Source organism: Coffea eugenioides, chromosome 3 (genome assembly GCF_003713205.1).
Source record: "Coffea eugenioides isolate CCC68of chromosome 3, Ceug_1.0, whole genome shotgun sequence".
NCBI lineage: Eukaryota > Viridiplantae > Streptophyta > Magnoliopsida > Gentianales > Rubiaceae > Coffea > Coffea eugenioides.
The window spans coordinates 45,069,827-45,087,788 of record NC_040037.1 but is presented as its reverse complement, the minus strand read 5'-3'; the positions used below and the strand labels follow the sequence as shown (position 1 = coordinate 45,087,788).

Below are 17,962 nucleotides of genomic sequence, written 5' to 3'. Positions count from 1 at the left end.
TATGGAATTGCAATTGGAGCTTGCGTATGCGGACTAGACTCCTATCTGTTGCACCGGAGAGTAAAATTGATTTGAAAATTGATTTAAAAAATTCACACCATTCATAGTATGTTTCATCCTTTTTATTAGTTATACATAAAATTTTGTAACAATTTGACTAATTTTATCATCTAATTAATCATTAAAAATTTTTCTTACACTTTTGGGCCATTTTTCACTGTTCAATTTTTTTTGTATAAATTGAATGCCAAAATATTCTCAAAATTATATCATTTTTTAGTATGTTGATCTAGACATCGAAAGTAAAATAATTACACAATCGGATGATTTTAAAAAAATTATAGTAATTTGGATATAAATAATTGGAAAGAAATCCAATGGAGAGAATCCTAACCCTTTTGTATGCATGTGTTTTTTCATTTTTTTCAATTCAAATCCTTTGTGTTCAAGAGTACACATACTGTATAACGGGACTGACTTCTTGGATTGATTTCATTTTGTAAAAAATCATGGTTAAATTGGCAGGCGGTCACATCTTATGGACCAAATTAGACAGATCTCAAAGATAAAGGATCAAAACGATCATTTTGACATATCCATTTAGTTTTATCAATCCAAGGCGTCAATAACGTGACATATCCATTTAATTTTATCGTCCAGAATTCAAAAAAAAAAATGCAATTGCAAGTTATAAGGAGAAAATAAAAAATAATAAACATTATATAGGTTAATATTTCAGATTAACTATTAAAATCAAGACAAAAAAATAAAAGGTATGAGTTCAATTTGCTGGAGACCATATGAATCTGATACTTATTGTGGTGCTATAAATGAAAAACACAGTTTCCATTGATTGCAGTCATATCTGGCTAATCACATTGCAAATGGATCAAGGGCTTTTACAATTGCCAATGATAATTGCAAACTCCAATCTGTGGCCTAATCTCAGTGGCGGGAGCTACAATTTTTTGTTACAGGAGGCGATCGTATGTGTACTAAAAATTATATTTTTACTAATGTAATTTTATAGTTTTAACTTGTATGTTGATTTCTTTTATTTTTTTACGCTTAATCATCCAATCTCTGATCTAATTGCCCTCAAAGGAAAAGTTTTAAGTCAAATTTCTATATCAGCAAGTCATCTTGTATCATTATATTATTGTAACAAAACAATAGTAAAGGCAAGGGTATGAAACTTTTATGGAAGTTGTATGTCTACTGATAAATCGAAATATGCAATGGCTGTATACTGATATAACTACTCAGTTTTATCTTCTCATTCTTACAATCCTATGGGGAAAAAAATATAATTTGACTATTCTCCAGTATCACACTTTGAAGAGCAATCATAATTCAAAGTGCAAATCAAAAGTACACATATAATACTACTAATAGATGTAAATATTGTTTATATGTAGGATGCAGCGGGTTGGGTATTCTCGAAATTCCTTCTTACCAAACTCTAACCCGCTTATCTAAGTTTTTTATCAAACTTTATCAGGTAACTTTATGGGTTTTAATTACTTTTACCAAACCCTCTTACGCACGGATTCAGATTACCCATTGGGAACCTTCTATTTATTAATCTAAATAGTTTAAAGAAAAAGAAAATTATCTTTTATCAAACTAAATTAATTTATACATCATGGTAAATCAATGCACTATATTGAGTCTTAAATTTGGACAGAGCCATAGAACTTGCATATCAAAAAATGAAGAGTTAAATCAACATTCTTCCATTTTTAATCACAATTGTCTCCATTTGAGAATTCCAGCTAAATCATGCCTCTAGCTATTACAATTTCAACAAATATCGAAAAGAAGATTTAGACAATTGTTCACAAGGTCATTTCCAAATAATGAGTTTTATATAAAACATGGCACAAAACACTTCACAAGACAAATATGGAAAACAAAAATACAAACTAAAGAAAAGAAGAGGGTTATGGGTTGTGTAACGAGTTGGTTTAAAGTTATGTGCAATTATACTATAAAATTGAGACCGAAGAATATATATAGGGTATCGGGTATTGGGGTATCAAACCCTCTCAGGTTATCTATCTGTAATCTTTCATCAATACCAATCTCTAATGAATAATCCATTAGTCATTTAATTGAATTAACTATCGGATCGAGTATCCACGGGTATTAGGTTTTACCCTACCCATTGCCATTCCTATTTATATGTTTACAGAGAGAACAATTCAAGACATGCAAATCTTATTTGTTTAAACTTAACATATAGAAGATCACATATATAGAACCAAGTGCTTGAATTGAAAATCTCATACCCTAAAACTGAAGTGATTATTTGAATCTCGTACCCTAAAGCTGAAAATTATAATGAAATGATTATTTGAAAGGTGTACACAGTTTAAGTTTGAATTAATTTTTCTTGACGTAATAGATAAAGTTTTAACAAGTTAATATGTAATGCTAAAATGATTAATAACAAGTTGTATCTTATAGATCAATTAACTAACTAGCAAGGTTAAAAATATTTAAAGAACAAAAGTTCAAATTTGGTGGTGTTGGGGGAGGGGGGGGGGTGGGAGCATCGAGAGAAAGACTCTTAATAAAAATTTCCAAAATCTCTAACAGGCTAATGGAAATTTTTCAGAACTCGGGAGCAGCTCACTCCTAGGCTCCTAGCTTAGACATTGCTTAAGCAACCAGCCTATGGCCAACAATTGTAGAAACCCTCGAGCCCTAACAAGCTCATCACTAATTTGAATGTACCCCTTGGAGGAGAAACGAGTTGGTTGGCTCAAAGAAGAGAATTTAAGTAAGAAAATTCGGCTTCAAATCTTTCCACTCACAGTATAATAATGAAAAAAAAAAAAGTTTAAACATTTGTTACAAAGCATGTCATGTTCCTATGTCTTACGGATCACGGAAGCTGTAGACAACTCTTTGTTTCATTTACTAAGGATGCGTTTGATAAAACTGAAGTTTAAAATTTGAATCTATTAAATTATTGAATTGTTAAACATTAAATCTAATACATTTAAATGTATATCATATTTAGTGATAAATGAATAATTATCACTTAATTTTGGAAACAAATTTTATCCAAAAAATTCAATATCACTTAATAAATTTAAATATTTAATTTTTTATTATCAAACGATTTAAATATATTAAGATTTGAATTCATTAAATTTAAAAATTAAATTAAATTATCGTACAGACTTAGAAAAGTCTTCGGGCCATAAGATTCCGAAAACTTGAGGCATGAAAGAAATGTTGCGGGTCCACTCCCAGGTCGTCAAATCTCGAAAATATCTTCCCCCACTCAAAGGCCTCGCTCTCGGTCCTGTTAATCCAGTATCCCCTGGTACAAACCACAAAACATGTTCTAGCATCTGATACAAAATTTAGTGCTCATATGTCAGAAAAATGCATTCAACAAAATAATTACTGTAGTAGAAGCTCTTTTTTCCTTTTTCTTTTTTCTTTTTTTTTTTTTAAATTTACAAAATCAGAATGATGAGCATCTTAATTGCCGACCACCAGAGAGAGTAGAGTCTGCCACAGAATGTGAAAAACGTTTCTCTGTGGAAAAAGCAAATGACGATAAAATGTTTTCAAAGCCAGCAGGGTGGGCGAAGCCAAGACCAACAGCAGAAACGCCCATGGCTAGTGATGATAAATCTGGCAAGGCAACTGATCCCTCCAAGTACAACAGAATTTGCCTCATACTCGGCCTAATCTTTGGTTCTGAATGAGAGCATAACAAGCCTAGTTTCAACACCAAGTCTGCTTCCTCTTTCACAAACTCAGTACCCAACTTTTGATCAACCGCCTGGAGAATATTGCCTGCTTTCCAGCACGAAAATACCCAATCAACCAAAATGACCTTCTCTTCTGGTGCTGCTTGGGGTTCTATTGGCCTTCTTCCGCAGGCAACCTCCAGCAAAAAGGCCCCAAAAGCATATACATCAGTGCTTGTTGTGGCCCTCCCTGTCCTGCTATGCTCAGGAGCAAGGTAGCCAAGAGATCCCGCTACATGGGTGGATTGAGGGAGGGTTCCATGATCGTATAGCCTTGCCAGGCCGAAATCTCCTAATCTTCCATTCAGTTCACTATCTAACAATACATTACTTGCTTTCACATCTCGGTGGATCACTACTTGCTCCCATTCTTCGTGTAGATAGAATAATCCGGATGCTACACCTTTGATGACTCGCAATCTTTGGCTCCAGCTGAGGATATACTTGGGTTGGTTGTACAAAAACTTGTCTAGACTACCATTGGACATGAACTCGTATACCAAAAGTAACTCTCCTTTACGCCGACAATAACCCAAGAGTGGTACTAAATTTCTATGGCGTAAGCGACCAATACTGACGATTTCTGCAATAAATTCTCTCATTCCCTGTCTTGCTTGATGAGAGACCTTCTTGATAGCAACCTCAACCTTGCTTGTTGGCAGAACGCCTTTGTAGACCCTTCCAAATCCGCCTTCCCCCAACATCTCCTTTTCTCTGAACCCCTTGGTGGCAATGTATAAATCTTTATACTTGAACCTGTGAGGTCCATAAGCAAGCTCCCATTCTTCCAGCACTTCTGCAAACTTCCACTTCCTGCTTAGATAATAAGCTACTCCGGATATTAGTATTAACAAGAAAAGCATGCAAATCAGGGGCAATCCCACAGTGAAAATTTCAGATACTTTCTTATGTCCAAACCGAGGTAGCTTGGGGAGCCGAGAGAGATCAAGAGCCTGCGCAACGCCATTCATCCTGAAGCTCCATCCAAGTATAAAATGAGATGATCCTATGTCGCGTGGACTAGTGGCTGCAGAAAAGCCAACATACATGCTTTGCTGAAAAATTGGCGAAAGATCATATGTCAAAGACAAAAGAGGAGTATGTGGTTTAGATGCCGCTACTGGAGCTAATGTAACATCGATTCTCCTCGCCACCCCGTCGTATTCGACCCAAAGTTGCATCTCTTGACCGCTGCTAAGAGTTAAGTTGTCAAATAAATTCTTGTTATTAGCCTGGTAACTTGCTGGCTGGGATACCTTGGAGGTCATAGAGTTAATATCAATACCAACATGGTTGTCATTGATATCTTCAAAATCTGGGTTTTGGATAGTGTCAAGCTCCACCGCAAAAACGTGATTTGTTCGATTTCCATCGGTGCTTGTGTTGAAGAGGCCGAGGAAACGAGTGGAGGGCCCTTCTGCAAGGCCTCTTGTTGGCGCAATCACGAAAGCCATTCCCGGACCAGGCATGCCTGGTACTTCAGCCACGATAGCAAACACAAATTGGGTGGAAAAGGAGAAAGCTGAACTATTAGATTTTGTCTTGAATTTGAGGGGATTAGGATAGAAGGCGTGCCCCGTTTGTAATTTGGTGGTGTTGGTTATCCTTAGGAGGCCATTTTTGGTGACCGTGGCTAATCCATCCAGACTTAGATTTGATGATTGAAATCCTTGATAGATGAACCCAAAATCGTTAGAAGCTGCTGCACCAACACCAACTCCTATGTGAACTACTACAAAATTGGCTAAGATAGCTGTTACTAGTTTGGATGACATGACTAAAGACTTGGATGCCAATTGCCAAATCCTTCTCAATTTTGTAGCCTATTTATCTTATTATCTAGCGTTGTAATAATGTCTCACACACCTTCTTGTTACGACAAGAAGTTTACTTAGTTTCCAACGTGCGTCAAGCAAACGTTAATTGTCTTAAAAGCCTTAGTCAAAGCTACATGACTCTACGCCATGTAGCTTTAATTAATCTTGGACCTACAACCTTCCAAGACTAGACCGAAGACTTTGTTAGCAGAAGTCGACGAATTGTCCAACACTGGACCGGACCGGGAGTAAGTGCGGTCTTACGTAATGGTTGGTGAAGTTTGCAGTCATGATTTGATTATTCATGCATAGAAGGTTACTAGTGGCTGGCCCAGCCTGCGTTTTACACCAACCATTATTGTGTTTCAGCATTGCTTATTTAATTGAAAAAACAAAAAAAAGGAATCCTTAGCATCCGGTTCCCTCACCTGTAATTATTGTACGCGAAAAAGCCCATCAGTCCTCTGAACTAGAGTCACAGCAATAGGACACCAAACAAGGAAAAAGTTTTATTCCAAGATTTTTGCTTTATACAGAATCCCTTGTGGAAGAGATCAAATAATAAATATGTCTGTGCAGGTTCACAGATTCTCGCAGCCAATTGTAACCAAGCTTCCTAAAGAGGAGGAGACACTCGAAGACGTGCAAAGCATCGTACTTTAGTCTAAACTAGGTGGTAACATCGCGCTATGCGCGGTGGTATACATGCCCAGTTAACGTTTAGCTAGTAATATAGGGGAGAATGAAAATTAGCAGCACAAAATGGAGCTATATTATATAGGAATATGAGCGAAAAATCAGTTGTACTGGAAAGGTGTAATTATACGGGCATTGTAAATATGTAAAGCAAACAAAATAATATATCACCGTATAATGCTGCCTTACATTTTTTATGTACACAAAAACCTGTGACTTTGTAGCTCAAAATGAAAAAAAAAAAAAACAGCCCAATGTAGTATTGCATCAAGGCTTGGCCTTGTTATTAGAATGTGATACAACCAATCACCTGTTTTCGTAATTACATATCAACCTTAGTGAGATAAACTGCATTTGACCAAAAACGAAGGAGGATTACTAATGCAGGATGTATCCTGTCAATACATCAATAGCATAGGGGATGGTCAACTACTTAACACACACAAAAAAAGGAAAAAGGAAGTTACACAAGCCTGGATGCAATTCTACCCTTGATCATTGGATGGACGTCAACAGCTAGAATCCCATAAAAGGAAAGATGAGTGCATGAGATAATGTACATTTATGAAACTTGAGACCAGTAGACCGCAGTTCAGAGGTTCTCATCACATATCAAACCTGTTCCGGAAGAAAAAAAAATGCAGAGTGTAGTGTTGCATCAAGGCTTTTCCTTGTTATTAGAATCTTACACTTCAAACTAATCCAAGGACCAAAAAACACATTACTGTGTAGTACAATAACCAAAAAGGTTTTCATTAGCCTGTAACTTCAAGAAATCCGATGAAAAGAAACTCTGCTTACATATCACCTTTAGTGGGATAAATTGCATTTGACCAAAAAAGGAGGAGGATTATTAATATAGGCCACAATTCTATCCTCTGAATACATCAGTAGCAAAAGGAATGGAAACTCTTGGTACAAAATAACTGACCAAGTTGTACAAGATTTCAAACCAAACAAAAATATCATGATAACACCATCCACGTGAGATATAAAGCATCAAGAGCTGATATACATTTATAGTAGGTAATACAGAGATCACATAGCTACTGTTAGTGCAAAATCTAGTATCCAGGGTCATACGCTTCCAGGCTTTGATCTTGATAATGCTTCAAGGATGGCCGATTCTGCTTCCTACATAACTAAACACGTAGTTTTGTTAATCAGATGGCAGAAGCATTCTTGAGTGGTACTGCAAAAATCCACTTTATACGGTTAAATATTAGCAGCAATTACCATATTTTCCAAAAGTATATCATAGTTTTTTTTTCTTTTATCATTAGCCCTCCCATTTTAAGCTAACTTTTTTCACTTACAGGAACATCAACATCTGTGTCTATCTATGCACCTATATGCCAGACAAGCTTTTTCCATATAATTATCCCTGAAGGCAAAAGTATGGGGCAAAGGTTTTTGTACAATTCATAGGTTGGGGCATACTGCACCAGTGTAGCCAAATAATAAATGAACAATCTTCAATTACAATATAAAACATGCAATAACTACAAATACACAATTTTCCATTACATTATTATATACACAATACAGACACCGTTGTAAAAAAAATTTCCATTCATAGAGATAGTTATATATATTAAAACGAAAGGTGAAATAAGAAAGGTTACAATCAGCACTTTAAAAGTAGTAGAAGGCCATTATTTGCTTTATTATATGTCGATAAATTTAATACCTAATTCCATCATGAAGAGCCCGGTGTCCATCTAATTTAATGCTAAATAAGGACACAAAGAAACCGTTTGCAAGTTAAATAGCAGAAAAGATAATCAACAGAAACTTAATCATTTTCTCTTAATCAACAGAGGTATCTACTAATTATTAGTATACAAGCACATCCATTTGACTAAGATATTTTGCTAAATAAAGTGTAACAGCTTACCTGTCCAAAGCTGAACTATGCTAAAAGCCCAAAGCTTGGGCTTAGACTGACTGATACAAAACAAAGCATTACCCCTATAAAATTCAACCCAAAAAGTGAACAACAATAAATATGAGCAAAAATAGATTGTTCATATGCAAAATGGAAACAAATAGAAAAAAAGAAGGTTATAAAATGTTACACAGAAATAATTACCAAGTTTTTAGCCAAAGACATTGTGCTTTGAACAACCCATGAATCCAAAACAACCAAAAAATACACCAAGCAATTTTCCCATACATAATAGAAAATCACATAAGTTTGTACAGGTGCTGTAGAAGGCCAGGGAAAAAAGGACAAATAAGTAACAGGAGAACTATTAAAAATGCGTGTAAAAAAATAGTGAAAAAACTGAGATCTGGAAGAATGAAACTGAAAGAAGCAAAATCACATACAATTTTTCTTGATAATAATCTTCTCTTGACAGCCTCGGTCTCTCAAGAAAGCATGGACAGAAAATCAGATTTCCTTGTTTTTGGATTTAATTCTTCCAACCATACTTCTTGTTTTGGAGAGCGAGAAGGGATCGGCGAGAGAAGAGACGGCAACCCTTTGGGATTTGAAGGAGATGATGTCGAGATAGGGTTTCTGGAACTACTACGTGGGTCCAAAAAACTTATAAAATTTGTTAGTAAATCCTTTTTAATGTTTTTTGGGCAAGAGCAAAATCAAGATACAATTTCTTATAAAGGCATTAGATCGGGAAAAGTTTCAAGAAACTTTCTAAAATTTATTAAATCCTTTTTAATGCTTTTTGGACAATAGCAAAATCAAGATACAAATATGTCAAAAAAAGGAAGAATACAAGGCAAAAGAAAGGGGAAAAAGGGAGCAAAGCTAACCACGTGTTTTAGAACCCAATTAAAAAAAAGGGAAAAAATCTCAGAGTCTCACAAGAATGCTGGAAAAGATTCGAAAATTTTCACCTGCAATATCAAAAATATATACCAATTAGATTAGATTAGATTAGACAACTAAAGCTAAAAAGAAACACAAAAGGCTAGAGAAATTTAGGGAGGGAAAGGAAAAAAAATACCATCTGTTTTGGTCCTGATGTTGCCGATTATGGAGAAGAAAAGAGATAGAAGAGCTTTGGGGGCATTTAGGAATATGAAGAAGAAAACAGAGAGATGGGCTTAGAGAGAGAGGAGAATGGCGATGAACAAGGAAAAGAAATGGGAGAGCAAGTGACCTTCTTCAATCAATCACATCTGCGTTTAAAAAGAATGAAAAAGTAAATGAAATGGGAACCTAAGAAAGGCTTGGACGAACACTCTCCAACCAATCACATGTTGCGGCGTCAGCAACACAAGCACCCTCTTGAGGCATTGCATTCCCCCTTTTATATACATGTTGAAGAAAACAAGCGATGAACCAAAATTTGAATACATCAATACATTGGAACTGCATATAAGCAAGCTAACAAATGAATTTCAAATCAAATATTAAATAATGTGCAATAAATGAAAATTTTCATAAAAATTTAGAGACTACAAAATTACAAGGATCTCATGGTAAAAGAAACATAAATTAAACAACAATACATCAAAAGACTAAACATACCTAATTAAGGAGAAAAAGGCTAAACATACAACAAACTTAAGTAGCATTAAAACTGGTGAGAATAATCCAAGCAGATTCCCTCCTGGTGAGACGTGTCTTTGGTCAATTTAGGATAAAAGTGAAAGGCAAGCCACCACTATCAACTGTCATCTCTAGTCATCCAGCTAAAGCAAATAAGAAAAGCATTATAGAAGCGCGTCTTAGGGAAGAGCTCGGCGAGACAGAGGCTTTGGACTAAACAAAGTAAAAAGAAGAAAACAATTGTACATGCCTTAGTAAAATGTAGCGTTTGAATGACCTAAAACGCACAAACAAAACCACATAAAAGTTGTTGCATTCTGGAAATATAAGCTGGACAAATAGATATGAGACCCAAATTCATGCCTTAGTACAAGAAGTCACGAATGAAGTGGAAGGGAGGCATCCAACCTCTCAAGTGAATACAAAGATTTCTAGCCTCGAAGACTTAAAATCTTGGGGTTCTTGAGGCCTAAGTAAACACTTATAATCCAAAATAATACTGTCCGTCCCTTGGGTATGGCGAAACCTCCAAGATTTTAATCCACTTTTAATTTAAGCAAAAAAAGCCACTGAGATGTCAAAGTGAAACACAAGAAAAAGAACGATTGAATAACAAAGCATACCTGTTAACACCAGCTATCACTTCTTGAAGGAGTGCAGAAGAGAGGTTTACCAACCAAATGCAGTGTTTGAAGAAGCACCTAAATCCACAAACAAAAACACATAAAAGTTTTGCATTTTGGAAATATAAGCTAGTAACAGATGCAAGACTCAACAATTCAGAAATATCCTAAAAGTTGTGTACGAATCAGAATTGTTCACTTTAGTAAAGAAGCATTTTTCATGTGAGATTTTAAAGTAAATAAAACAGAATAACAAAACCACTAAACAAAAATAGGTTATGGCACATAAGTTGCCATCTTCACAGACAATTAAATACAAATTTATACACAATACACATCAAGTAGTCAGGACAACCCATCATTTACAACCAATAATAGGCCCCTAAAGAATTATAGAATGACAGGTTTGACAAACAAAGCAAGGAAAGGGGAAAATGTATAAACAACAAATTATCCCAAAACTATATGCAAGCAAAGGAAAAAGAAGAATTAAAAAAAAACCACAATATCACATAAAAATAAACGGCATTTGATTATGCAGGGAGCAAACAAAGAATGGAAGGTTGTTAGAAAACAAATTTAAGAAAATAAAATCAAGCTTCTAAATGCAGAAAGAATTCAGTTAAGATTTAAGAATATTATCGAATCAATTTGCCAAGCAGCCAAAAAGAAAGAGACAACACAAAATATTGCGTTAACAATGCAAGGAAAAATATGCATTTACATGTGAAAAAAAGAGCATAGATTTCAAGTAAAATGAGAAGGAAAAACATGGAACAAGAATAGTAAGTTGGTATTAGGAATAAACCAACAAATTAAAATGATACAAATAACTAATTCTGAAAAACAAAATTACAGAACACGGAGAGGCAAGCCAAACCGGGAGGTTCAGAAACCTTCAAGATTTCTCAAGCCTAGGGTCAGAGACCTTGTTTCAGGATTTCCTGACTCATTAGCAATTTTGATACCTCAGAAATCATATACCCACCTTCCCTATCATTTAAGAGTCCTCAACATTGTACACTTAAAAAAAATATGTTTGTAGTAAGAAACCATTGATAATAATCCCAGCAGGGCCTCGTATGGTTCTACTTTGACCATCAAGTAAGATCACTTACTTCAAAATTTTTCAATACAAAAAAATTATACTCCAAGCAATTTAAACTACCAGTAATTTAAAGCAAATTATACTAACATAAGGATATTTGCAGTAAAAAAAAGTCATAGTTGAAACTTAATTAATCAAAAGTGGATTTAACAGATAAAAACGGACACTGAGAGAGAGAGAGAGAGAGAGAACCCTTGGGTATGATATTCTGGGAAGCTTTCATTTTTCTCTATTGTATCCTTTCCCTCCAAACCTACAAATTTACCGTCAAATTCGCCTATTAATTCTTCATTTATACCCTAACAATAACAAATAAACAAATGAAAACACAATAAATCAATTCATACAAATACATAAAACGACACTTCAAATTGTTCTGAAAGATCCTAGATCTCTTGGAGCATATTAGTTAACAAAAAAATACAAGAAAATAGAAAGTGACAATTTTTTCCCATCTCTTTCTCACAAGCAGAAATTCAATGAAACGAACTCTTAGTAGAAGAAATGCATAACTTGACTGCACCAAAAAATCTCTTGTTTGCATCATTATTTTCTTGTCTGCAAGTAGCATTCTGAAATTGAGCAATTTGTATTTCTGAACTTTTTAGTAAAGACAAGTCTGCTAATGAGCTGATCACCCTGTCACCCAGAACATACAGTCATTAAATTAAAACTATATTACCACCCATTGCTTGTAACCTAGAACCCATTAGCTACCAAGAAATAAGCAGCTTTCTCATACATTGCTGTAGTTGAGACAACTGATCACAACAAAACAAAGATGAAAAGCACGATGATGGCTCCTTGAACGGTAACTTAAAAGCTGGCGCTGTAGCTACAAAGGGTGCTATAGAAAATGGAACATTAGCAATGGCATCAGTAGAACCTCTATTCTCAAACCTGCAAATAGAATAAAAAGATCTCACTTTATCAACGGATACGCAATCACGCCAGTCAATAATATATGCGCAGACAGAGGTACAGCAAGCTCGGCCAATGATGTAAGAATAGTCATGGCAGTTGTAACACAGGGTGAATACATCAGAGCAAGAAATTTAAACGTTGATTATAGCCTATAACATTTTTGAACAACTAATGGAGCTTATTTGGGTACCCAACTAAAGGTACTTGCTCAAATTTGGGCTAATTACTTGTCTCCTTTCAAACCAGGACTCGTAACCTAAAATTATATAATCCCAAATTTCCTAAAGGTTCCTAATTCACGTACTCAGTATTTATACCATTTTGGCACAACGTCTGGCCATCTTTTAAGATGACAGTCCACTAGAATTAAAGGATCAAGATACATTTTGCAACAGAAACATTATTTTCTTGTATGAAAAAAGAAAGCTCACCATCAGACTACCAATTGAATGAAGGCAACACATATGATGGATAAGCATCATGTCTTAAGGCAAGAGCAACCACAGAAGAATCATCAGCAATTTCTCCGAAGGTATCAAGTCCAAGTTCAGTCGCATGGATCCCACCAGTGATAAATGCTGATGAGATACCAGTGGCATTTGCACCTTTTATGTCATGGTACAGAGAATCTCCAATGGCAACACACTGTGAAGGATCTATAGCAGCCATTTCCGCAGCTGCTTTATAGATGATCTGACATGAATTGACCATACATGGATTAGCACTTTGAAATCAGATTCAGACACAAAGAAAAATTGACAATTAAAAAGAATAACATGAAACTTTTTTAGCAAAAAAGAGACCAAATTGGCACTGTATGATATTTCTCTGATAATTGTCTCAAATCAAAACCCCAAAGACCATGTGAAAATCTTAGATTATGGAAAAACTACAATTTCCAAGTCATATAACATGTTCAATTTTCTTAATGTCAGGAAGGATGTTTCACATGGTGATACCACTAAACATGACGCATTAACTAACTAATAGGCAAGGTTAGATGAGAATCAGAGAGGAAGGGAAAGCAGTAAATGCATTTAGAATATATCACGGTAACAATTCAAGGAAATAGCCTTAATTCTCTCGCTCTCACCCCTCTACTTCATCACTTTTGTTGTTCTCTACTTCTTCGATAGGGTCAATAAAAAAATGAAAACTCCAAAATATTCTCTGACATTCACCCAGATTACTTACTATCCTGCTATGGTTCAAATTAATCAGCTTGCTTAATTTAAAATTTCTGAAAAAGTATATGCAACAAAATTTCATGAATGAACTTTTGAGTAATAATAGCTATCAGTACAAATAATGGTAAAGAAACTAATAAAGGCCTAATAATTTGCACTCTGAGTAGAATATAATAAGTTCAAACGTTTCCAGACAAAAGCAGATCTACTCAGTTGTTCTGCTTCTGAGCATTGTTCAGCATTCAAGTTAACCCAATGTATGCTGCAGCCATCTCAAAAATGCTTGCATTGATTAAAAAAAAAACCTCCACATAAACAAGTGGAAAGATGATTGAATGGAGGAACTCCTGAACATTTAGATCCGGCTGAATTAGATTACCTTATCAGGCTTGCCCATCCATTTCACTTTACCGCCAAGTTTCTCATATTTGGTTGCCAATGTTCCTGTTAGAAAAGTTACAGAAAACTCCTTTACTTGCAATCTCACAATTCCAATAAAAAAGGCATGCACAGATGAAGAAAGGGATGGGAAGAGAGAGCTGGGATGGAGCTATACAGCCAAAAGCAGCCATGATGAATGAGTTGATAGCAATTGCTGTCAGATTTAACTCTAGAGTCTTTTGTATAACAAGCGTCAAAAGGTTCTCGTGTACAGAATGAGTTCATTTTGCTTCACTGAGAAGTAGTCCTTAGGCAAGAAAATGGGAAAAAGGGGTTTCCTTTCTAAAGAGAGAAAGAAAAGTAAAAAACTCTGACTTTTGCTTCTCCAAATAACCCATATAAAACATCAAGACACGAGATGGGGTTCCAAAATTCTAACCATAGGATTTATGCAAAATCTTGACAGTAAGGGCTTCTTTGGATCCCAAACTCTAACCTGAAAGCTCTTTAACATATACATTCCATGACCAGTTGCTCAAAAATCAGGCAATAACTTAGGAAGGAAATAGAAAAACAAACTCACTTTCATCGCGATGCTGGATGCTAAAAGACAGTTCCATTTTTTTTGCACCTACAACATCAAAGATATATACAAATTAATATATAAAAATTTGACTGCTAAACCCCCACAAAAAAAAGATCTAAAAGGCTAGAGAGAGAAAGAAGAAGAGATCAGAAACCCAAAAAAATCCCAACCATCCTCGTTGTTGTTGTTGTTCTCAATCAAAATCGGAAAGAAAAAAAAATGACGAAGAAGATGAGAGAGATGAGCGGATAATTGAAGAGAAAGATAAGGAAAAGAGAGACAATGATGAAAAAATTGAAAGAGAAAACAAATTGTTTCTTATTTTTTTTCAAGCCAACAAATCTCCAAGCGAAATATGGAACCATTTTTTTCTCTTCATCATTTCTTCAGGGTTTGATTAGATTAGAAGATAAAGGTAAAGAAAAGATGAAAACGAAGAGAAGATGAGGGCTTTCTGAAGAAAGAAAAAGGAAGAGATGATGATTGAGAGAGGCGATCGACGGAGAGAGAGGAAAGGACGTTCCTCTGAAGCATCGAGCCCAATGCGAGAGTCAAATCTCACCAAAAACTCTGATAACAGGTCAATCTATCCACTGGGTTTCTGCCCCCAAAAAAAGAAAGAGAACACGTTAGTGGATGACCAAAACTGACGCCTAAGCCACATTACCAACACACCCTTGTTAAAACAACGAACCTGTATAGATGGAAGGGTGTAAATAGGTGAAGGCCAGAGGGCTACAACCGTAATACTAACTAATCTCTGAGTCCAACGACCCTTTACCAAACAACAACTCTACTGTTTGACCAAACAAAGAAGCAACCGGGCACCACCAATGTCTGACAAGATCCATGTCATCAACAGCCAACCAATCACCCGGCGACACACTGGAGGACGACCACGCCGACGTGGACACCGGGCTTCCGCCCTTAGTCTATATGGTTAAAAAAAAAGAGACAACCACGTTTCTCACTCATGAAACATTCGGAGCTCCGAAGATTTCAAATCCACCCGATAAAAAATTTAACGGAAAAGACATGCGTAGTGATCGGCGCAATAATTTGTCCTATACTTATTGCATAATTATTGATGGACAATATTTTAGTAACGAAAGTTATGGTAACGAAATAGTTTTTACCTAATATAACAGATTGTTGCATTTTTAATGACTATTTGATTAGTTATTGGACATATCCACTTAAATAGGATAACACCTAAAAATATGGAAGTAAGTTTCTCATCTAAAATAGTAAATTAACCTTGATAGATTAGTAATTTTTATAACTCAAAAGGTAAATTGGAATAAAGATTAAACTTACTTTTTAAATAAAAAAATTACTACTTTATATCCCAAACTTACTTTTTAGAGAGTAAGTTTAGTTCAAATAACAATAAGTTTTTATACATAAATAGTAATTCTTACTAATGACATGGTAAATTTGATTAGTGATCAAAACTTACTGATTTTTGAAATACATGTACAATTTTACATTAAAAACTTATCTCAAACTAATATTAGGAAGTTTATTTGAAATAATGATAAAATGTTTTATTAATGATTAAAACTTAGTACCTTAGTAAGTACTCATAATATACCTATATAATAAATGATTATAGGTGTAATTTAAAATTTTTTTGTATTTATATATTTTAAAATACTATGAAAAGCAGTTTCACTTTTCAGATAACCTTGTAAAATATGTAATAAAATTTTGTCATATTGTAAGTTTTTAATCATTTTCAATTTTTGAAAAGTTTGAAAGTTTGGATAATAATAACAATAAATCTTCCTAGTTATATATATAGAATATCACTTGTTTATATATCACAATTTTTATAATTTAACACCTATGAATATAATAAGATGATAAAGTTTTAATAAATTTACATCTAGTACATAAGAATTAATAAGAGTTAAAGCCCAAACAAAATGAGAAATAGTATAACAATAAAAATGACAAAATTAGTATAATAGTTAATATAAGAAAATCAGTATGATCTGGACTTTTTACCTTGGGAGATTGTTCATAAAAATAAGATCCAACAATTAAATGAAAATTACTTGCATATATAATATATTGTATAATTTAAATTAAATTCAGTTCACGTATAAAACAGTTAAAAAATAATTAGCGCACTATGATACAATGTTATTTTAACAACAAAATTTTTTTTACTGAAGTCTCAAATATCCATGACATACATACGAGGGATATTTTACCATATTTGTATCTAACTGTAAGCACAAATTTTGTTGCTGAAAATAAAAGACATGAAAATTGCACAAATATCAAATTTATTAAATCAAATAATAAGAGAGTTACAATCTCTAAAAATTCTTTTTTCTTTTGATAATTACAATCTCTAAAAATTCTTGAATCCACGAAATTGAACCCCTAATTCTTCTCTTCAAAAGCACTCCTAATTAAATCATAATAAAATCAAGTTTTTTTTTAACTTTTTAATGTAGTAGTTATGTTTACTAAAAAATTAGTAAACCATTCCTACAATGCATTGCTTCTCCTAAAAAGTACTAATATTTTGTAAATAAATTGAAATAATTTTGTAAAAGATTTTATGCATTTACACTAATATAATCAAGAGAATTTTTGCACCTTTAAATATAAAAAAAGGAAAATATATAAGTAATAAAGTGACCAAATCATAATATATCACTCATGTGTTTATATTTTTGTTAATAAATCACTAATTTACGTCTGGTGTAATATGATGATGTGTATTGATTTCTTATAAATAAAAAATATAATTTAGCAATTATGCATTACAGAATTATAGTTTGAATGCAATCAATGAGCACCTATTCCTTTCTAAGTAGCTATTATTTATTATTACTTATAATATTTACATGTAAAATAAACAACAATAGCATGCAATCCTTGGACCAACAAACTTCAATTATTGTTAACTCAAACTAATTTTACATTGATAAAATTAGTCTAGAAAATGAAATTAATGGCAACAATTGGTAAAAAATAGCAATCTTTTAATTTTGGGAAAATAAAAAATAAGTTCCCAAAATAATTCACTTTTATTTTTTAAAAAAATCTCAACTTGTTAATTAAATTTAAAATGATTTTATTATAAAAAATATTCTTCCTCAAATTAACATCAATGATTAGACATGAGATACAAATATGGGAAAAAAAGAGATAAAAATGTGGTAAAATATCTCTAATACATATATCATGGATATTGGAGACTTTTGGCAAAAAAAAAATTTTTTGTTGTTAAAATAATATGGTATTATAGTGTGCTAATTATTTTAGGATCATTTTGTACATGAACTAAATTTAATTTAAATTATACAATAGATCATATATGCATGTGA

At 33.7% G+C, this 17,962-nt stretch overlaps 2 protein-coding genes across 3 annotated transcripts; both read right to left on the bottom strand.

Annotated features, from left to right (window-relative positions):
• Positions 1–3,458: 3,458 nt before the first annotated feature.
• LOC113764607 (L-type lectin-domain containing receptor kinase IV.1-like) lies at positions 3,459–5,593 on the bottom strand. Its single transcript, XM_027308557.1, has one exon. The coding sequence runs from the start codon at positions 5,546–5,548 to the stop codon at positions 3,482–3,484; it is 2,067 nt and encodes a 688-aa protein (XP_027164358.1). The 5' UTR covers positions 5,549–5,593; the 3' UTR covers positions 3,459–3,481.
• A 6,498-nt stretch (positions 5,594–12,091) lies between these two features.
• On the bottom strand, positions 12,092–14,660 carry LOC113766930. 2 transcript variants are annotated; one of them, XR_003467820.1, is made up of 5 exons: positions 14,613–14,660; positions 14,028–14,092; positions 12,893–13,154; positions 12,280–12,437; positions 12,092–12,176 (listed from the first exon to the last, which is right to left on the bottom strand). XR_003467820.1 is itself a non-coding variant. In XM_027311088.1 (4 exons), exons 1-3 carry the CDS (start codon positions 14,647–14,649, stop codon positions 12,900–12,902), a joined length of 357 nt encoding a protein of 118 aa, XP_027166889.1. In that variant the 5' UTR covers positions 14,650–14,660; the 3' UTR covers positions 12,097–12,437; positions 12,893–12,899. The 2 variants fall into 2 exon arrangements, 1 of the variants encoding a protein (XP_027166889.1); XM_027311088.1 differs by having other exon boundaries at positions 12,097–12,437.
• Positions 14,661–17,962: the final 3,302 nt, after the last annotated feature.